We start from the raw sequence: 19,703 nt of genomic DNA on the forward strand, positions 1-19,703 counted from the left end.
GCTTTTTACCATTGAGTATGATGTTGGCTGTGGGTTTGTCATATATGGCCTTTCTTATGTTGAGGTATATTCCCTCTATACCCATTTTATTGAAAGTTTGTATCATAAACGGATGTTGAATTTTGTCAAAAGCTTTTTCTGCATCTATTGAGATGATATGATTTTTATTCAGTTTTTAAATGTGGTGTTTCAAATTGCAAATTGATTGATTTGCAAATATTGAACCATCCTTGCATCCCTGGGATAAATCCCACTTGATCATGGTGTATGATCCTTTTAATGTATTGTTAATTTGGTTTGCTGACATTTTGTTGAGAATTTTTGTGTCTATGTTCATTAGTGATACTGGCCTGTAATTTTCTCTTTTTGTGGTGTCTTTGTCTGGTTATGGTATTAAGGTGATTCTGTCCTCATGGAATGTTCCTTTCTATTCAATTTTTTTGGAATAGTTTGAGAAGGATAAATGTTAACTCCTCTTTAAATGTTTTGTAGAATTCACCCGTGAACCTTCTGATCCTGGACATTTGTTTGCTGGGAGTTTTTATATTACTGATTCGATTTCATTACTGGTAATTGGTCTGTTCATATTTTCTATTTCTTCCTGATTCAGTCTTGGGAGATTGTATGTTTCTAGGAATTTATCCATTTTTCCTAGATTGTTTATTTTACTGGTGTAAAATTGTAATCTCTCATGATCATTTGTATTTCTGTGTGCAGTTGTAACTTCTCTTTCATTTCTGATTTTATTTATTTGGGCCCTCTCATTTCTTCTTGATGAGTCTGGCTAAAGGTTTATCAATTTTGTTTATCTTTTCAAAGAACCAGCTTTTAGTTTCATTGATTTTTTTTTTTTTTTTTTACTCTATTTCATTTATTTCTGCTCTGGTCTTTATGATTTCTTTCCTTCTACTAACTTGGGGTTTTGTTTGTTCTTCTTTCTCTAGTTGCTTTAGGTGTAAGGTTAGATTGTTTATTTGAGATTTTTCTTGTTTCCTAAGGTAACCTTGTATCAGTATAAACTTACCTCTTAGAACTGCTTTTGCTGAGCCCATAGGTTTTGGATCATCATGTTTGCACTTTCATTTGTCTCTAGGTGTTTTTTTATTTCCTCTTTGATTTCTTCAGTGATCCACTGGTTGTTTAGTAGCATATTGTTTAGCCTCCATATGTTTGTGTTTTTTTGCAGATTTTTTCTTGTAATTGATTTCTAGCCTCATAGCACTGTGGTTGGAAAAGATGCTTGATATGATTTCAATTTTTGTAAATTTACCAAGGCTTGTTTTGTGGCCTAGCATGTGATCTATCCTGGAGAATGTTCCATGTGCCCTTGAAAAGAATGTATTCTGCTGCTTTTGGGTGGAAAGCTCTATAAATATCAATTAAGTCCACTTGGTCTTATGTGTTATTTAAGGTCTGTATTTCCTTATTGATTTTCTGTCTAGATGATCTGTCCATTGATGAAAGTGGGGTGTTAATGTCCCCTACTATTGTATTACTGTTGATTTCTCTTTTTATGTCTGTTAATATTTGCTTTATGTATTTAGGTGCTCCTGTGTTTGGTGAATATATATTTACAGTTGTTATATCTTCTTGTTGGGTTGATCCTTTTATCATTATATAATGTCCTTCTTTGTCTCTTGTTACAGTCTCTTCATTTTGCCTAATTCTCTTTGTTTATTTCTATGTATTAGGTAGGCCAGTTTTGTTTCCCAATCTTGGAGTAGTGGCCTTATGTAGGAGAGTCCCATGGGGCCCAGCAGCACAGTCCCCTCTGGTCACCAGAGCTATATGCCCCCCTATGTGGGCTGCGTGTGCCCTTCTACTATGGCAGGGCTGACTACTGTGGGCATGCTGGTAAGCGGGGCTGGTCCCCAGCCCAGTTGGCTGCAAAGCCCTGCCTCCTGCAGTGGCTGTGGTGCTGCTGGAGGGTGGGGTAGGCTTCCTGTGTGGTTGGCTGAGCAGCCTGGTGAGGGAAGGCAACCGCTGCCGGCCCACTGGAGGGCAGGGCTTGGTCCATCCGAGGCTGTCTGTATGGCCTGGGGAGGGGCGTTAGGGAGGGGCTGCTGCCAGCTCACTGGTGGGTGGATAAGCCCCCAGCACGAATATGCTAGAGGGAGGATTCCAAATGGCACTTGCCGGTGCTGGTGTCATTGTGGTAGAAGAAGCTCCCAGAAATGGCTGCTGCCAGTGTCTTCATCCCTTGGAAGTCCAGCTGCTTCCTGCCTCTTTGAGATGCTCTCCAAGATTAGCAGGTGGGTCTGACCCAGGCTTCTTTCAAACTACTGCCTCTGTGCTAGGATTCGGAGTGTGTGAGATTTTATGTGTGCCCTTTAAGAGTGGAGTCTCTGTTTCCTAAAGCCCTCCAGCTCTCTTATACACAAAGTCAGACATTCTGGGGGCTCATCTTCAGGGGTGCAGGACCCCTGAGCTAGGGAGCCCAGCATGGGGCTTGAACCTTTTGCTCCTTGGGGGGAACCTCTGCAATTGTGAGTATCCTCCTGTTTGTGGGCTACCTACCTAGGGGTATGGGTTCTGGCAATACAGTGTCTCCAGCCCTCCTACCTGTCTTGTTATGGTTACTTCTTTATATCTTTAGTTGTGAAAAGTCTTTCCTGATAGTCTTCAAATAATTCTCATAGGGAGCTGCTTTGTAAGTAGTTGTAATTTTGGTGTGCCTTTGGGAAGGTGTGAGCTTAGGGCCTTCCTACTCTGCCATCTTGGCCACACCCCCAATCCATCACCTTAATATAATCCTTGTTAGTATTTCAGTGCGCTTCCTCCCATATTATTTTCCTGTACATGGTTTTAACATGACAGTAATCTTATAGTACATTTCGGAATATACAGTTTTGAACCTTGCTTTTTTCCCTAATTATATCACAACGATTTTCCATGTTATTACAAAAATTTCATTATTTAAAAAAATACATGCTGATTAAAATTGGACAAGAAAAAAGTAGGGGAGTGATCTCTCTTGTATCCATCACTCGAACACAACCATAATATTTTACCTTTTTTGCTCAATATTACATCAAGATGATTCTTCCATACTATTATCTAATTTTTAAAAAGTAACATTTTAAGAAGGAAATCCTGTCATATACAGTAACATGAATGAAACTTGGAGATATTATGATATGTGAAAATGCTAGTCACAAAAAATACAAATACTTCATGATTCCACTTACATGAGGTATCTAAAGTAGTCAAACTCTTAGAAACAGAAAGTCTAGGGACTTCCCTGTGGTCCAGTGGCTAAGACTCCATGTTCCCAATGCAGGGGGCCCAGATTTGATCCCTGGTCAAGGAACTAGATCGCACATGCCACAACTAAGTGTTAGTGTACCGCAACTAAAGATCCCGCATGCTGCAACGAAGATCCCACATGCCGCAACGAAGACCTGGCACAGTCAAATAAATAGATTAAATAAATAAATAAATATTTTAAAAACCCAGAAAGTCTGTTGTTGAAGATACGTAGAGAGTTTGAGTAAAATTGCTTCATAAAATATAAACACAGTGATATTTTTAAATTAACATGTTGTTATAAATGTGATTTTAAATATATCTATGGACCTAATAAAGTTTATACAGTATTTGCATATTTATTGTGCTAACCAAATCTTAACCAAATCTCAACCCAGGATAGAGCTTTTCCTCCAGTCTTATTGCAACACAATTTTAAACAATTGCTTTTGATATAAATTGGTAGGGGATTACCTTAGTGGTAATTGCTTCAATACTTACTGCCTCTGTCAAATAGGAGAGGGCTCTACTAGGAGTAGGGAGGGACACTCAGTGCCTCCGTGGAGAGAAAATGAAACTGAAGGGTGTGAAACAATTAGTGTAGCTGGAGCCTCTTACCCTCCCCACCCCAACCCTGACCTGAGGATAAAATGGGGAAATTAATGGCTTGACAGCCACTGAACTCCCCCCATCGCTTCAAATTATAGAAACTTACAGTTGGAAGGGACCTTACTGATCACATGGTTTAGCCTCCTGTTGATTCTTAGACTCTCTGATAGTCCAGCCAAAAGATGATTCAGTCTTTTTTGATACTTCCAGTACTAAGAAAGAGACTTATTACCCCAAAGAAGTACATATCCCAATTTTTACACAACAGCCTCTGGAATGTTTGGAGTAAATAATTTTTCTAAAGTAGGTAGCTTTCAGGTTTTTTATTTGTGAAGATAATATAATTGGCAAATGCCAGTGAATTTTTGTTATTATTTTATTCTATCCAAAGTAGAGAAATATTTTCTAAATTGTATTTGTGTTTTGGTTTTGAAACGTGATTTATGTCCAAATTTGTATATGTGGTATTCAAGTCGAACTTGAAGTATCTCCTTATCTCCTTGTTTTTATATTTTTTACTATAAGTAGTTTTAAAAAATCATGTGTGTATCTTATTTGGTGACCTGGAGCTAGATGAAATGTATGTGCTTTATAAACCATCTTAACTACTGGTGTTATCTTGCTTTCTTGAAGCATGAAATAGTTCAGTTTATTGACTGATTGTATGTCACTGGGGAGAAATGAATTTTCACTGTGTTTTATTATACCTATCAGTGAGTTCAGCATTAAAATAAATAATGCTTTAATGAGAAAAGAGATGGCCTGATGATTTCACTATGGGAATGGGAGAAAGAACCCTGGGCTATGATCCCATCAGAACACCTGACCGACTTTGAGGACCAAGATAGGCACTTCACTTCCCTGTGCCCGAATTTCCTCAGAAGCAAAACAGATTAAGAAAATTGACTTTTACCAAAGTAGAGTGAGAAACAGTATTTGCCTCGTGCTTTGAAACTTAGATAAATGTTGCTTTTAAAAAAATATCCCACAGTATTTACGTATTTATTGAGACTTCTCTGTATTGGGCACAAGGATGCAAAGAGACTGTGGACTGTCTGAAGGCACTATGCTAGCTAGCCTTGTGGAGGTAGCCCTTTTGTGTAGCAAGGAGGCAGTGTCTTCAGGTCGCCTCTACCACCATAGTTCTTTGGAGGAGGAGAAGCCAGGTGTATCAGGGCGGACACCTGCTGGCAGGCTATTAAGATGAATTCACTATAAATGGTACTTGAAGGCTAAGCTGAGGATCTTCCTGCAAAGAGGTTTTATTTCCTTTGCATTCATAAATGCTACTGAGGTTACTTTCTAATTATTACCTCCTTTCAAGCTCATAAGCCTTTCTCTTAGATGAAACAGACTAGATTATAATTTACTTTGCCTCATTCATGTTTGTAGTAACAAGGTATATTTGTTTTGTTTGTTTTTGTCTTTGAAGAGGAGGGAGGTGTTTGGTGGCTGTCTATTACTCTCCTTCTCCTATCAGTCCAAGAAGCATGTAGGGGAACAGCAAAGGTGGAGACATCACTGCTGCTAATCCGCATACCCTGTCCTCTAGGCAGGGATCCAGGGCTCGAGGGACAAGATATTAGCCCAGCAGTTTAATACATTCACGTCACATTCCATGTGACATTTTACAGATAGGAAGCAAGATCAAACTTCTGTAAAAAGTTAGGTCCATATGGTGGGTCAAGGAGGATGTGTCTAAAATTTTAGCACCAGAGATTGATTCTTTTCGGATGAGGTATCTTTGCATGATATAGAATCAGAAGTGTGTACACTATTGATTGAAATAATGATAATCATAGTAATTCAAGGTTCACAAAGAACCTTTATGTCATATCTCATGTAAGCTTCACAACAATGTGCGTGTGTGTGTGTTTGTGTGTGTGTGTATAAAGTTTGCTAGAGCTGCTGTAACAAAGTACCACAAACAGTGGCTTAAACAACAGAAGTTTATTGTCTCACAGTTCTGGAGGTTAGAAGTACAGAATTAAGTTGTTGGCAAGGTTGGTTCCTTCTGTTGGCCATGAGAGAAGGATCTGTTCCAGGCCTTTCTCCTTGGCTTGTAGATGGCTTGTCTTCATGTTCACATGACGTTCTCCCTGTGTGCTTGTCTCTGTGTCCAAATTTCTCCTTTTTATAACGACGTCAGTCATATTTGATTAGGGCCCACCCTAATGACCTCATTTTAACTTGATTACCTCAGTGAGTACCCTCTCTCCAAATAAGTCACATTCCGAGGTACTAGGGGTTAGGACTCCAACATATGAATTTTGGGAACATACAACTCAACCCATAACTCTACCTATCTATATATGTATATATACAATATAAAGAATGGTTCAATATTTGATATATTTCTATTAAATCTTAAAGGCATTTTAATATGTGGATTTAAATAATCATTGAGCCATCATTGCATAACATTTCTAGAAAGTAGTGTTTTTGTCCTGTCTTACTCATGGCCTCATAAAGTTAACTAGTTTGTCCTGCACCAGAAATAATAGAACCACCTCTTATCCTCCCTCTACCCACTCATTTCCAGATTGCCAAGAATGGTATTCTACCCTACTCTTCTTGTTTCTCTTTTATGGTAGAGGAATGTACCAGATTTTTTAAAATGCCTTTTATTTTTTTAAACTTAACTTATTTATTTTATTTTTACTTTTTGGCCATGCTGCACAGCTTGTAAGATCTTAGTTCCCTGACCAGGGATTGGACCCAGACCGTCGGCAGTGAGAGCACAGAGTCCTAAGCACTAGACCGCCAGGGAATTCCCTAAAATGCCTTTTAGAAAACCAATGGAATCCAAATAAAGCATAAAGTTTAGTAAATAATAATGTGTCAGTATTGGTTCATTAGTTGTGACAATGAACCAAGTATAGTTGTCCCATAGTAAGGAAAGGGTAAACAATAGAGGAAACTGGGGCGGGGTGGGGTGGTATATGGGAACTCTCTACTATCTTTGCAAGTTTTCTGTAAATCTAAAACTATTCAAAAATAAATTTATTTAAAGAATAAAAAACTTTTTATAATATAAAGTAGTATATAGTGTATATTATACAGTTCATTAATGCTGTATTTAGAAATATCATATAATTGTATTGTTTTTATGCCATTGCTTGTACGTCTTTTAGTACAAAAGAACAGATTAGATGTGGCCTCTAGAGGACAGTGTTGAGTCATAGAAAGATTTTCACAATCTGCCCAAGTTGAAGATGGACTTACACATTTTTTCTTCTTACTTTTTTTAACCCCAAGTCCCCTGTTTGTTCATTATCCCTCTTTAAAAAAAAAAAAAAAAAAAAAAGCTAAGGAAAATGTATGCCTCATCTGCTATCCTGATTTAGTGGAGATTTGCTTTAACTTATTATTTTTGTGGAGTTTTGGGTCTACACAGATCTATCAGGCCAGAATGACCTGCAACATTTTCACCCATGTTCAGAGCACCAAGGGCTTGTGGAAGTTGTGCAGGAGCGTGGCGATGGGGGCGAAGCATTATGAGGCACATAGTATGTGTTTGTGAATTCTCATGTGATGGAGAGAGTGCTGTAGAGTTGAACTCCCTTTAGAAAAACTAAAAACAGTTTGTAGGTTAATGAGGATGCTCAGAAATTAAAGAGGAGCTTTGATCTTTCAAGGTCAAGACTGTTTGCTCTGCAGTGGTTTGTTGGGGGTAGGGAAAGGGAAACAAACCATTGCTCTAGCTTCTGGAACAGATTTCTGGATTAATCAGAATAGAAACTCAACATTGTAATTTAAAAATTATCCCTCCAGCGGCAGTCTCATGAGATGGACATTTTATTTTTAAGAGGCTTGTGGGGTTGGGAGTTACAGAGTGCTACTCAGGCACATCGGAGCCATATGAACCTTAATTTGCAAAAAGCTTGCCTTGGATCTAGAGGCAGCTGAAAATAATTGTTCGCGTATTGGTGGGCTCAGAAGTTCTGAAACACGTCATTCTGTCATTAGATGGATGACATTTTTTGCTGATAGTGGAGTCCAAGGGCTTCGCTCATACTAGGTAAGAATCTAGTATAAACATTCAAAAATAGTTGTCATCTGATGACAGTGTGTTCCACTTAGCAGCACCTATAGATTCCTTATCTTTTGCTCAAAGAATAAATCTTTAAAAATCTCCACTGTTGAACTGGGATGTGTGAGCCTTTTAATAGAATTTTTGAAAGGGAGTGGAAAATTTACAGCCCCTCATAGATAGCGTGACATGAAAGTTAAAGTCAATAGCGTATTGTCAGCCACACCATCCAAGTTGAACCTTGTGGGCATGAGTCTTCCTCATTCTCATCTAATGGTGCTGGGTACCAAAAATTCTCTTAATTAGTGGTGATATAACAATGTTCCACAGGCCATCTGGCTATTTAATAAATATTACAGTGATTCGATAGATATTTTAGTCCTTGAGATTGAGATTGGTCCCCTAACCTGGTCTCTTACCCAGTGTTCCTTATCTCGGGGAAAAACATTACTCCATCCCATTTGTGCAAGTCAGAATCCTGGGAGTTGTCCTTGACGCCTCTTTTTTTCTTATCCTTGCACTTAATAGATGCTGCGCCAGGTTTTACTGATTTTACTTCTTAAATATTTCTTGAAAGCACCCACTTCTCTCTCCATGGCCACCACTCTAATCCAAGCCCTTGTCATATCTGCTTAGACTACAGCAGAAGCTGCCTCACCTACAACCAGTGTGATCTTTCAGACACACATCTATGAGACCTTCAGTAATTTAGGGTAACAGTGTCTTAGGTTAATAACCAAAGTCACTTTCAAGGATGGTAGCGCCCTGCATGTTCTGGTCCCTGTTTCTCTCTCCAGCCTCATCTGAAAATATTCTGCTCCTCGCTCCCTGTGCTCCAGCCTCCTGGCCTCCAGCGCATCCCACAGGGTCTTGTAATCTCATCTCCCTGGGAGCGTCTTCCCTGCTGTCTTTGTCTGATTATCTTCTACCCTCCTTTATAAGTCACCTCAAGTGTGATTTCTTCATGAATGCCTTTCCTGATGATTTGGCCCAGAAAAGTTTTCTTTATTCTATGCTCCTTTACTTCATTGTACTTAACATAAACTTATAATTAGACACTCAGCTTTGTTGTTTGTTGATGGATATATGTCTCTACCCCCAGCATATAAATGCTGTCAGTGGGGACCATGCCCAAGGATGCTCATTATCAAATCCCCAGCACTTGGCACAGTGCTTGGAAAAAAGTAGTTGTTCAATACATTTGTTGAATGAATAAGTGGCTATTTTTTATTGAATGTTTAGGTGGAGGAAGAAGAACCCACTGGATACATTCGATTTGAAAAATTTCTTCCAGTGATGACTGAAGTACTACTGGAAAGAAGGTAAGAAAATAAGTGCAATTGTCAAGGTAAGGTAATGATTGGACTTGCACTAATTTCAAAACACTTGGCTTTTTCACTTTATATGTTATACTCAACCAATATTTATCATAGGATAGCTTCCTTCTAATTTTCCTCTATACTTCTGAACTGCTGGTTGGTATGTGCTCCGAAGTATCAACCACTTCAGTATTAATCTAATAAGCAAAGTGTAATTAAACAGCAAATAAGCTGCAAAAAGCATAAATCAACAACATTCTTATTATCTTCTGTTTTGAATTATCAATGATAAATAAGAATTAACCCTAATTATTTTTCTGGAGAAAGTGTAGCATTAGCTTACCATAGTTGGTTTACTGTAGAAATTTTGTTCCCAAATAAACAAAAATAACCAAAGTCACTTTCATGGATGGTAGCGCCCTGCACGTTCTGGTCGCTGTTTCTCTCCAGCATCATCTGAAAATATTCTCCTCCTCGCTCCCTGTGCTCCAGCTTCCTGGCCTCCCGTGCATCCCACAGGGTCTCAGTGCATGTAACTTCATCTACCTGGGAGCAGATAATAATGGGAACAAGTTTTGTTCGGATTATTTTCCACAATAATGAAAAAGCTAACAGATAACATCAAACATTCCAGTGATTTTTGACTAAGTGTTCCTTGTGGGTGTGGAGTACTTTCAACTTTATCGTCTAGGTATCCAAAAATATTTCAGTGCGGGAAGTATTATTAAATATCCTAGTATGTTAGCAGCTTTTTTTTTTTTTTTAATGTGATCATTTGTTACGTAGAGACTGAGCTAAATACTGTGGCATTTACTCCTTTTATTGCATAATTAGATATAGACCAATTCCGGAAGATATCCTTCTTCGAGCTTTTGAGGTGTGTAAATTCCAGATTTTATATATATTTATATTTACGTGAAAAATTCATCATGTAGAATTTATTCACCAAACAAAAAATATAATATCTATCTTTTCTTTCCCCCTAGGTGTTAGATCCAGCTAAACATGGGTTTCTTTCTAAGGAAGAATTGATCAAGTATATGACTGAAGAAGGTGAGAGTGATTTATTACTTACCTTATAACAGTAAATTATTTAAGTGATTAATAATTTAAAAACAATTAGGCAAAAATTTAGGGGATACTTTAAAATCAGTCATTCCAGTTAAAAGGAGTTATTTCCCCTTCTTATTATTTTGGTTTCGGTGTGGTTTCTGATTTGTAGGGGGTAAGAGGGCAAAGAGTAAGTTAAGCGGAGATGGATTATTGCCTTACAGGATTTTGTAAAGTATAATGATACTTCTATAAATTGAAGTCATTCCGTTCACTTAGAGTATTTCCAGAATAAAGGGTATGCCACCAGGAAAAAATGAACTTTCAATCACTATAAATTAGTGCTTGTTACTAGATAGAAGATTTGAATTGGAGTCTATGAAAATTCCTTTTTTAAAAAACTTTTCAGTTGGTGAAATTAGGGATAATACATCCTCAAATAAATATGAATTCACATAAAATTTTTCAGTTTTTTATGCTAATGGTACCATATATATTTGCTTTGCACTTGAACTGTGCACACATGCATGCACACACACACATGCACACACACACATACATGCATATATATGCACACCTATATATGCCAACATATTTCCTTTAGGAATTCTCTCTGCTTAGGCTGATGTGTAAATCTGTTTTCCCCTGAATGTCAGTAGCCTAATGGACATTCTTTTGAAGCCATTCTCATATTGGTCACTCCCCCCCTTCCTGTATAAAGTTAGAGCTCTGTCTCTGTTCAGTTCACTAGTTCATAGATGAGTCCTGAATGATTCAGAGTTGCTAATCACTTGAGACAATCAGAAGTGCAGGGAATTTTGAGTCGGGAAGATTAAGACTGCATCTCCACGTGCCACTGATTGGACCATTTTTGACTTGATCCACCGTTAGGTGAGAATACAGGGGGTGAGAGTAAGAGTGGCATGATCGTCATAACTGCCATCCAAGAACTCATGACCTTGTTAAAATTATCTTAGGGGTTAACTTTGATGGAAATGTTATGTTTCAAAGCACCAGCCTAGGAATTACTTTAAGGGAAGTAAATCCTAGGTTATATTAGGCAATATGGATTTCGTCAAAACAGCCGAAACAGTTCAATGTCATTAGTATGACACTGTGTAGGTGAGGGATACCAAGCACAGCGAGAGGTAATGATACTAAAATCGGCTCCCTTTCTCAAGGAAATTTATTGGAGGAAATAAAACCAACTTATAAAACAATTCAAAATATAAGACAGTAGAAAAAAGTGAGTATCAGAAGATCAATGTGGGCTGGACCAGCCTGGAAAGCTTGGTCTGGGAAGACTTAAAGAGAAAATAGGTTTGTTAAGATGGTAGAATTCCCTGGGTGGGTTATTGAGAGCAGGGGTAAAATCTTCCGCATTGTAGCACCTCCCACGCATAGTAAGTCTCAGCGAATGTTGGTTGAATTAATGAATGAGTGAGGAGGTGAATGTAGAATGGGTGAAGGGGCTGAAGAGGGGGAGACATAGACTGATAAAAAGTATGAACAAAAACTGGGAGGTGGGAATGAGCACGATATTTCGGGAGCCTGTGAGAAGACAGGGCCCAGAGGGTCTTGTTGGCAAACGGTAGGAAATGAATCTAGGTCGATTGACCGGGACTAGACTGCGGAGGCCGGGGCTCAGGAGCATTCATCCTGCGGGCAATGGAGAAGCATCGTAGGGTTCTGAGCAGGTGAATCACACAATGCAAGAGAGATTGTGGGAAGGTTAATCTGGTGCTGGTAGGTCTGTGAGATGAGCGAGAAAGAGGAGAGACTGGGGAGACCAGTTAGGAGGCTAGTTCAGCATTTTGAAGGGCTGTATCTGGCAGTGGCAATGGGAATGGAAAGAAGGGACTGATACAATAGGACTGTCTACAGAAGGATCCACAGGTCGTGGTGAGTAACAGAGTGCCGGGGATGAAGATGGGAGCTGAGTCAAAAGTAACAAGGCTTTGGCCTGGATGACGGGTATTACGGTAGTGCTACTGACTGAAACAGAGGAATCAGAAACAGACTGCAGTGGATACAGAGACAGTGCAACTTTTCAGTGTCCATAGAATATTAATCACTTTGAGAATGTGCATTCTAAATGCCCAGGATGTTGTATGGTGAACATAATAAATCACATAGAATCAAGTTCCTACAAGATAGAAGTCCACATGTGTCCAGGTATGTGTATTGTGTCAGACAGCATTTAGCAGCAGGGAAGATCTTGAAAAAAACTTTTTGAACAAACACATATTGCTGCCTATGTGCCAGGCAATGTTCTAAGTGCTATTCAAATAATAACACTTAATTCTCATAACAAGCCTATGAGATAGGTAGTATTATTATCATCTGCATTTTACAGACAGGAAAACTGAGACACAGAGAGGTTAAGTGACTTGCCTGGGGTCTTAAACCTAATGAGACAGTAGAGCATTTGAACCCAGGCAGTCTGGCTCCCAAGCTTGTGCTTTTAATCCTTAAGCTGTTTTCCTCCCATCCTTAATCAAATACTATGTATCTCTTTCCTTGCCTGAGGAAGCAGTGACCACCTTCCGTATTTCACTGTGAGCAAAACCTTGTTCCAAGCAGTCAAGTGTGGGTCCTGGACCTCGAGTTGGACTGCTAGCGTGCAGATCCAGTTCCACCACTCACTGGCTGGGGCTGCCTGCCTGTCTTCTGTGTGTGCTGGTGTCCTCAGCTGAAAGTGGGGGTAATAGTTCTTACCTCTCATGAGGTGGTTGGGAGATTAACTTAGTTAATATCTGTGAAGCACTGAGATCAGTGCCTGGCGCACGGTAGTTCTCGATAAACGTTTATTGTCAGTATTCTCATAAGGACTTACATGCCCAGCAAAGTTCATTTGCAGTGGATTTAGTATTTAACAATCAGTTTATAAGAAAGATTCAGGAATTGTCTTTTTAGGCATTTTAGGCATTCTTTCTTTCCTTAGGACGTAAACATGATTTCAGAAGAACTCAAGCACGTTCCCATTGTTTGGTAATACTATCATCATTGTCATAAAAATTCCCACTTGAATAATTTCTGTATTATTAACTGAGTTCCACCTTAGAAAGCGTTGTTTGTAGTGGCAGGTGACAAACTCAGAAGGTAGGTAATTCTCAGGCCTTAGTAATTTACCTGCTTGGATTAAGACTCTTTAGGGGTGAGGTGGTGATTTGGATGTTTCTGTATTTTTGTTTAATATCAGCACAAAGTTCTATCTTAAATAAATGACAGTGTTTCCAATGTTCTTCCTGAATTTGCTTTTCATCTTGGTGAAACCAATATCCAAGATGGCCTTCAGCTATTATCTGAATCCAACTAAAGCCCACAGATTTTCTCTCCAACTTGTGGTTTCATCTGACAGCAGCACTGGACCAAACTATAACAAAGAGGACTGTTTTGAAATGGCTGATGAACGCATCTGTCCCTGGGTGCAGCTGGATCACTAGATTGACCTACCCTGGTTAGAGAATATTCGTAGACATTGTTATAGCTTAAACCTCTGTTATCTCTTCTTCAGCATTTCTGCATAGCAACCAGTTAATCCTTTCTTCATACCCTTACTAAATATAATGATTAGACTCCCTGTAAAACTATGACTTCAGGTTAATCCTTGGGCAATTTTAGTGGTTTTAATTTAAGTAAATAAACAACCTTATTTATGATGTTTTCATGTCCTCCTGCTGTTTTGGCTGAAACGATTGATTCTATAGGTTGCTTGAGATACGATACCTGCAAGGTAAAATAACTCCAGAATTTGCCAGGGGTCCAACAGCGTGCTCTTTGAACCTCTGGACTGTCATGATGTGCTGGCTTTATGGCCCCAGGGAGAGTAACTAGAGGCACAATGGGGGATGGTGGGGCTCCACGGCAAGTAAGTGGGCTAGTGGAAAGAGAAAGAAAAAAAATCAGAGGATTGTAAATGATGAGTTTCCCTTCTTGTTCCTCCTAGGTGAGCCTTTTTCTCAGGAGGAAATGGAAGAAATGTTGTCTGCTGCAATTGATCCAGAATCAAATTCAGTTCATTACAAGGACTATATAACAATGATGGTGATAGATGAAAATTAAACACTCTACAGACTTCATTTCTAATTGAAAGATCATTTTAAGAATTGCTTGTCCTTGTTAATTTCACATTTTATTTTATAATCCCTACATATTGCTAATGAATGCCTTGTGACAACTATTTCAAGATATTTTGTTTTTTTAAAGGTGATCATAACAGTTTAAAACACAAATTTATTTAGTATGTCTAGCCCTATGGAATGACAAACTGCTAATTATTTTAAAACTATTCTTAAAATATTTAACATTATCCATGGATTGTTACTAATTTTCTACAATAAAACCCAGGTTACTTTCAAATTAATTAAGCTGACAAAATGAAGAATGATTAGAATGACCCAAAGTTTTGCATATAAAGATCTTGGGTTGGGGCAGAATGACCATAAATTGAAAATGAGTAGTAATGTGATGACAGCTTCTTTTTAAAACAGCAAACACTTCAGCAATCAGAATGTGGAAGGAAAGTCATTGAAATGGATATTAATAATTAATTCCTTATGAGTGCCAATTACAAATCTCATTTGAGATGATAGTAACTTAGCATAAAAATTTAAATTTGCTGATCTAGCATGTTACCTACCATTTATGGAATAGCTAAAGGAGTTGAGATAATTGAACCTTGAGAAAAGAAGACTGATTGGAAATTTGTAATGTAAGGAAGTGGCAGTTCTCTTGTGGTCTTTAGAATTCTTAACCTATTCATACCATTCAACCTAGAATACCTGTCATGAGAATATTGTCCTGAATACTGAGTAAGAAAATTGAGAAATTTTATGGGGTGCAGGAGGTACAGCTGTTGAAAGAGCGGGATAAAGTTATCTGAGCACAAAGAATCACAGTGGAAAAGCAAAGGGGAAAGTAAGATAAAGGAAAATGAATAATCTTCCATAACCTGTATCATTCTTTCATACACACACACACAGTGATCTCTATTTAAAGATGCTTCACCACTACATGTGCCTATATATACATATAAACATTTAGTGTTGCTTGTGATTCTTCCTCCTAGGCATGCAGGGGGCTCCTACTTAAGAGACTCCATCATTGTTCATTCGTTCATTCATGAAACATTTGCTGAGAATTATTAGATAATGTACTAGGAACTGGAGTTGCACGGTGAATCAGTCCCTAACTAGTCGAGATCACAGTTTAGTGAGGGAGACCTGGAAGTCAATCAGCAACCACATTTCAGACAGGGCACGTTCAGGGCCTCTAGTTGCTTTCTGAGTGAAGAGGACGGTGGTAGGTTACAGAGCTTGAGGAGAATGGTAAAATTTGGCAATATCTCTTGTGGGAAATGGGAGAAAGAGTTGAGAAAGAGCCCATGTAAGAATTTCAAGAAATCCTGGAGGATTTTGTTCAGTAACTCGGGCCCAGGAGCAAAAATGATGGATTGTTGGATTGATTCGGGGTTAAGGTTTGTCATCTGAGTGAGATGGAGGCAACCAAAGGTCAAGGGAGTAGAGGAATTCACAAGAAAGCAGTTGTAACAACACTCTCTGGAGTCTGAGTATTAGAGATACATACAGGTAGAAGCGGGCTCTCAGACTGAGAGACGGAGGCAGGGCCTCAGGACCTCCAAAGGGGCAAACAGTTGTGCAGCGGGAGCGAGAGATGATGGGCTTTCCTGCCATTCCTGAGTAATTACATGCTTTGCTTGAAATTTGACTTCACTGTGTTTTTAGAGTGTTCCTTCATTCTCCTATGTTATTATTATAATTAATAATAATAGCTAACATCTGGGGACTGCTCGCTATGTGCCGGGCACTGATCTAAGTGCTTTTTATATATTAGCTGATTGAATCCTCCCAGCCACCCAGCGATATGGGTCGCAGCTATAAGGGGTTGTATTCATCAGTTTGTGCTAGGTTATGCTGTGATACCAAACAACTCAAGAGCTCAGGGCTTACTACAGTACGAGTTCTTTTTTGTTCATGTTTTGTGTCACCTGGGGTCGGCTGGGACTCTGCTTCATGTGTCGTCTTCATGCAGCTCAACTACTTCCTAAGCAGGGTGACCATGTGTCTTGGGTTACCCAGGGTGGTCTCAGCCTACATTTGTTGTCCCAGTGTAGTTGTTAATAGATCTCCCTCTTAGAAGTGTCCTGGTTTAAATGATTAATATGTGGTCATCCCATTTGAAAACTAGTGAATAAAAATGATGCTGAGGAATCATCATTTATAGAAGGTTTTATGAAAAATAACCACAGAAGTGTAGTAATGGGAGGCATTTCTTCCTTCTCTAGTGTCCCGAGATTATGCCAGGGCGAGAGCCAAGTGGAGGCCTGATGTGCCACTCACTCAGCCGTGCTTGTCAGAATCACCACCCAGAGATGAACATGAGCCACATGCCCTTAGGCCAGGGCAGAGAAGTATGAGGAAGGGGGTGTGGTGACCCCCAGAGCTTTAGCAGACAGGTGGCTTATGATAGGCGACACACTGCAGCCGGAAAGGAGGGTGCCAGAGACATGAACACCCTTGAAGGTGGAAGTATACCCAGAGGCATATCGTTTGGCAGCAGGGGCCGGCACCAACATGTAGCATGAAAGCGTGTGCTGGTGCCCGACACATAAGCCCAGGCACGGACTTGTTCGGAGCCCACAAGGCAGCTCTGAGTTGTCTTCTCTAAGCCCGTTACCCTGCATGACCCTGGTCATACCAGAGAAGTACAGGCTGGTGAATTAGCCCCAGTCTCTTCATAAGTGGTGATATCATATTCTTGTCTCGGGAAGGATGCCTCAGGATTGGGTACCCCCAAGTCTCACCTTCTAGAATTCTTTCAAAAGTTCTGACTGATGTCAAACTTCACACCCCGTCTCTAGGAAATACTATCTCTTCGGTAGTCATAAGAGTTAGCTTTATGGAATATGATTCACTTTAGCACAAATTTGTTTTTATAAGGCCATGAAAAAGTACAACAGGCTTCCCACAGAAATCTCATCTTTATCTCCTAGCTGCAGAATAAATGTGGCATATTTGCAAAAGGAACACTCTTCTTTATACTCTAACCATTTTGATTCATATTTTACCTCTTTTCACTCGTCTTAGCCCTCAACATCCAATTTAAATCACAATGGCATTTTCCTGGCAAGAAGAGTGCTCGGTCTCCTGTGTAGATAGTTTGCTTGTCCTTACGACTCTGGGCTTCTGCAAAGCCTGCCATACCAGGCCCTGTGGAAAGACAGGTCCGTTCTCACACCTCTGGGCTGGGGAAGCTGCATGACTCAGGGTCCAGGGTGCAGGCCTGGCAGTCTGGAGATCCTTGCACCCTGATCTAGGCTTTGCTTGTGACTCACTCTGGATCAGGTGCTTCCCTCCTGTGCATCTGTCTGGAAAATAAAGAGCCCAACTCTAGTTCTTCTTCCACCTTCCAAAAGCAGGGCAGATGCAGTCCCCTTTGCAGGTACCAAATGTCCTAGTGTCCAATGGTAAGAGATTAAGAAGAATGTCTGAGACGACAGGCTGGTTGGGATTTTCACGGGCAGGATTATTTTCTGTGGAATGAGGTGCGTTTAGAGCTTTCTCTCCTTCCTTCCTGCTTTCCTTTCTTTCCCTTTTCTAACTGCTTCCAGTTAAGAAAGGACCTTGTTTATATAGCCAGTTCCCTATAGAAGATCCATGTCACTCCATTGCCCCTTCTGGGCAGGTTAAATAAGCAGAGATCCTCATGGTCACATGTGCCCTGCCTGTGCCAGGCGTGGCCGTCTCCGAGGCCTGCACATAGTGAAAGTGTAGGTTACTAATCGCCTGCTTAGATGCACCTGGGAGGGGGTGCTTGTTAGAAATTCAGACTCCTGGGTCCCATTCCAGACCCCGAGAATAGACTCTCTGGAGGTGGGACCCAGGAACCCACATTTTCACAGATATTCCCAGGGGAGTCTTATGCATGCTCCAGTGTAAGAACCACTGTCTGGGGCAGTGTTACGTTGTGAACGTGTGGGATTTGGAACTGGGCTCTGCCACTTAGTGATTAGGTGATTGGTGCACATGTTTAATACTGCTGGGTCTCTGCGTCTTATTCGTAAAGTGGAAAGAACACCTACCTTACAGGGCTGGTGTGTAAATGAGATAATGAAAGTGAAAATTCTTTAAAGATTAAAGTGTGACAGAAATGATTATTTACAGGAAAACAGCAAGGGAGGGAGAGAGGAAGGGAAGAAGCAAAAGGAGAAAGAGAGGGCGTGGGAAGGAAGGGAGAGACAGACAGGCCAACCTGCTGCCTGGGTATAGACAGAGAGTGTGGGACTGTAGGTAGATAATACTATGATCTATGGGGTGAAGGTGATGAGCCACTGGAGGTACTGGTGGAGATACCAGGAGATTCGCTATCGTCGTGTTATTAGTTATAAGCGGTCATGTTTCTTTCTAGAAAGTGCAATTAGGAGATTTTAGGAGGTGGTTTGTCTTTTTTTTTTTTTTAATTGTAGTAAAACCCAGCTGGCATAAAATTTACCATCTTAGCCATATTTAAGTGCACAGTTCAATAGTGTTAAGTATATTCACGTTGTTGTAAAATAGATCTCCAGAACTTTCTCATCTTACAAATCTGAAATACTATACCCATCAACCAACTCCCCTTTCTCCCTGCCCCCCAGCTCCTGACAACCACCATTCTACTTTGTTTCTATGAGTTTGACTACTCTGGGTATCTCATATAAGTGGAATCATACAGTATTTGTCCTTCTGTGACTGGCTTATTTCACTTAGCATAATGTCCTCAAGGTTCAACCATGATGTAGCATGTGACAAAGTTTCCTTCCTTTTAAAAGCTGAATAATATTCCCTTATTTGTACATACCATATTTTGTTTATGCATTCATCCACTGGTGGACACTTGAGTTGCTTTCACCTCTTGCCTATTGTGAATAATACTGCTGTGAATATGAGTGTGCAGGTATCTTTTTGAGACCCTACTTTCAATTCTTTTGGATATATATGGGTAAGCGAGATTGCTGGATCTTTCTTCTTTTAAAAAAAAATTGCTATCAGTCATAGTGCTTTTAGAGCAACATGAATTATTCATCTCACCTACTGGAGAAAATGCTCTTATTCATTTGAGGAAAGGTGTTTTATTTTTCTGAAAAAAATATTCACAAAGTTGAAAACTTGGGGCCAACTGTAGTTCTTTGGAGAAGGAGATAAGATAAAGCGGCACATTCTGAAATTCAGGACATAGTTTTAGATGAGTGACTGTACAAAGTGCCAAATATCTCTTGGTACTTTCCTAGTAAGTCTTCAGCTACTCAGTAAGAAATCTTGAAAGAGGCTTCTAACCATTTATCGCTGATTATGAAATTTATTAAAGCATGGATTGAGTATCACCTGACTCTAAGTATAGCTTTTAAAATGTCTAGGTTTATTTTTGTGTTCTGAACGCTTAGTTTC

At 39.6% G+C, this 19,703-nt stretch overlaps 1 protein-coding gene across 3 annotated transcripts in view; it reads left to right on the forward strand.

Annotated features, from left to right (window-relative positions):
- The window catches only part of EFCAB2 (EF-hand calcium binding domain 2), a 119,501-nt gene extending 105,062 nt beyond the window's left edge, over positions 1 to 14,439 (forward strand). For 2 of the 3 annotated variants that reach the window (XM_036830908.1, XM_036830905.1), the window contains 4 exons: positions 9,131 to 9,210; positions 10,042 to 10,084; positions 10,194 to 10,260; positions 14,207 to 14,357. In XM_036830908.1, the coding sequence (XP_036686803.1) occupies positions 9,131 to 9,210; positions 10,042 to 10,084; positions 10,194 to 10,260; positions 14,207 to 14,322 (306 nt within the window). In that variant the 3' untranslated portion in view covers positions 14,323 to 14,357. Of the gene's footprint in view, positions 1 to 9,130; positions 9,211 to 10,041; positions 10,085 to 10,193; positions 10,261 to 14,206 lie in introns of all 3 variants that reach the window. The other variant, XM_036830901.1, reaches the window with a different exon arrangement.
- Positions 14,440 to 19,703: the final 5,264 nt, after the last annotated feature.

Source organism: Balaenoptera musculus, chromosome 1 (assembly GCF_009873245.2).
Source record: "Balaenoptera musculus isolate JJ_BM4_2016_0621 chromosome 1, mBalMus1.pri.v3, whole genome shotgun sequence".
NCBI classification, from domain to species: domain Eukaryota; kingdom Metazoa; phylum Chordata; class Mammalia; order Artiodactyla; family Balaenopteridae; genus Balaenoptera; species Balaenoptera musculus.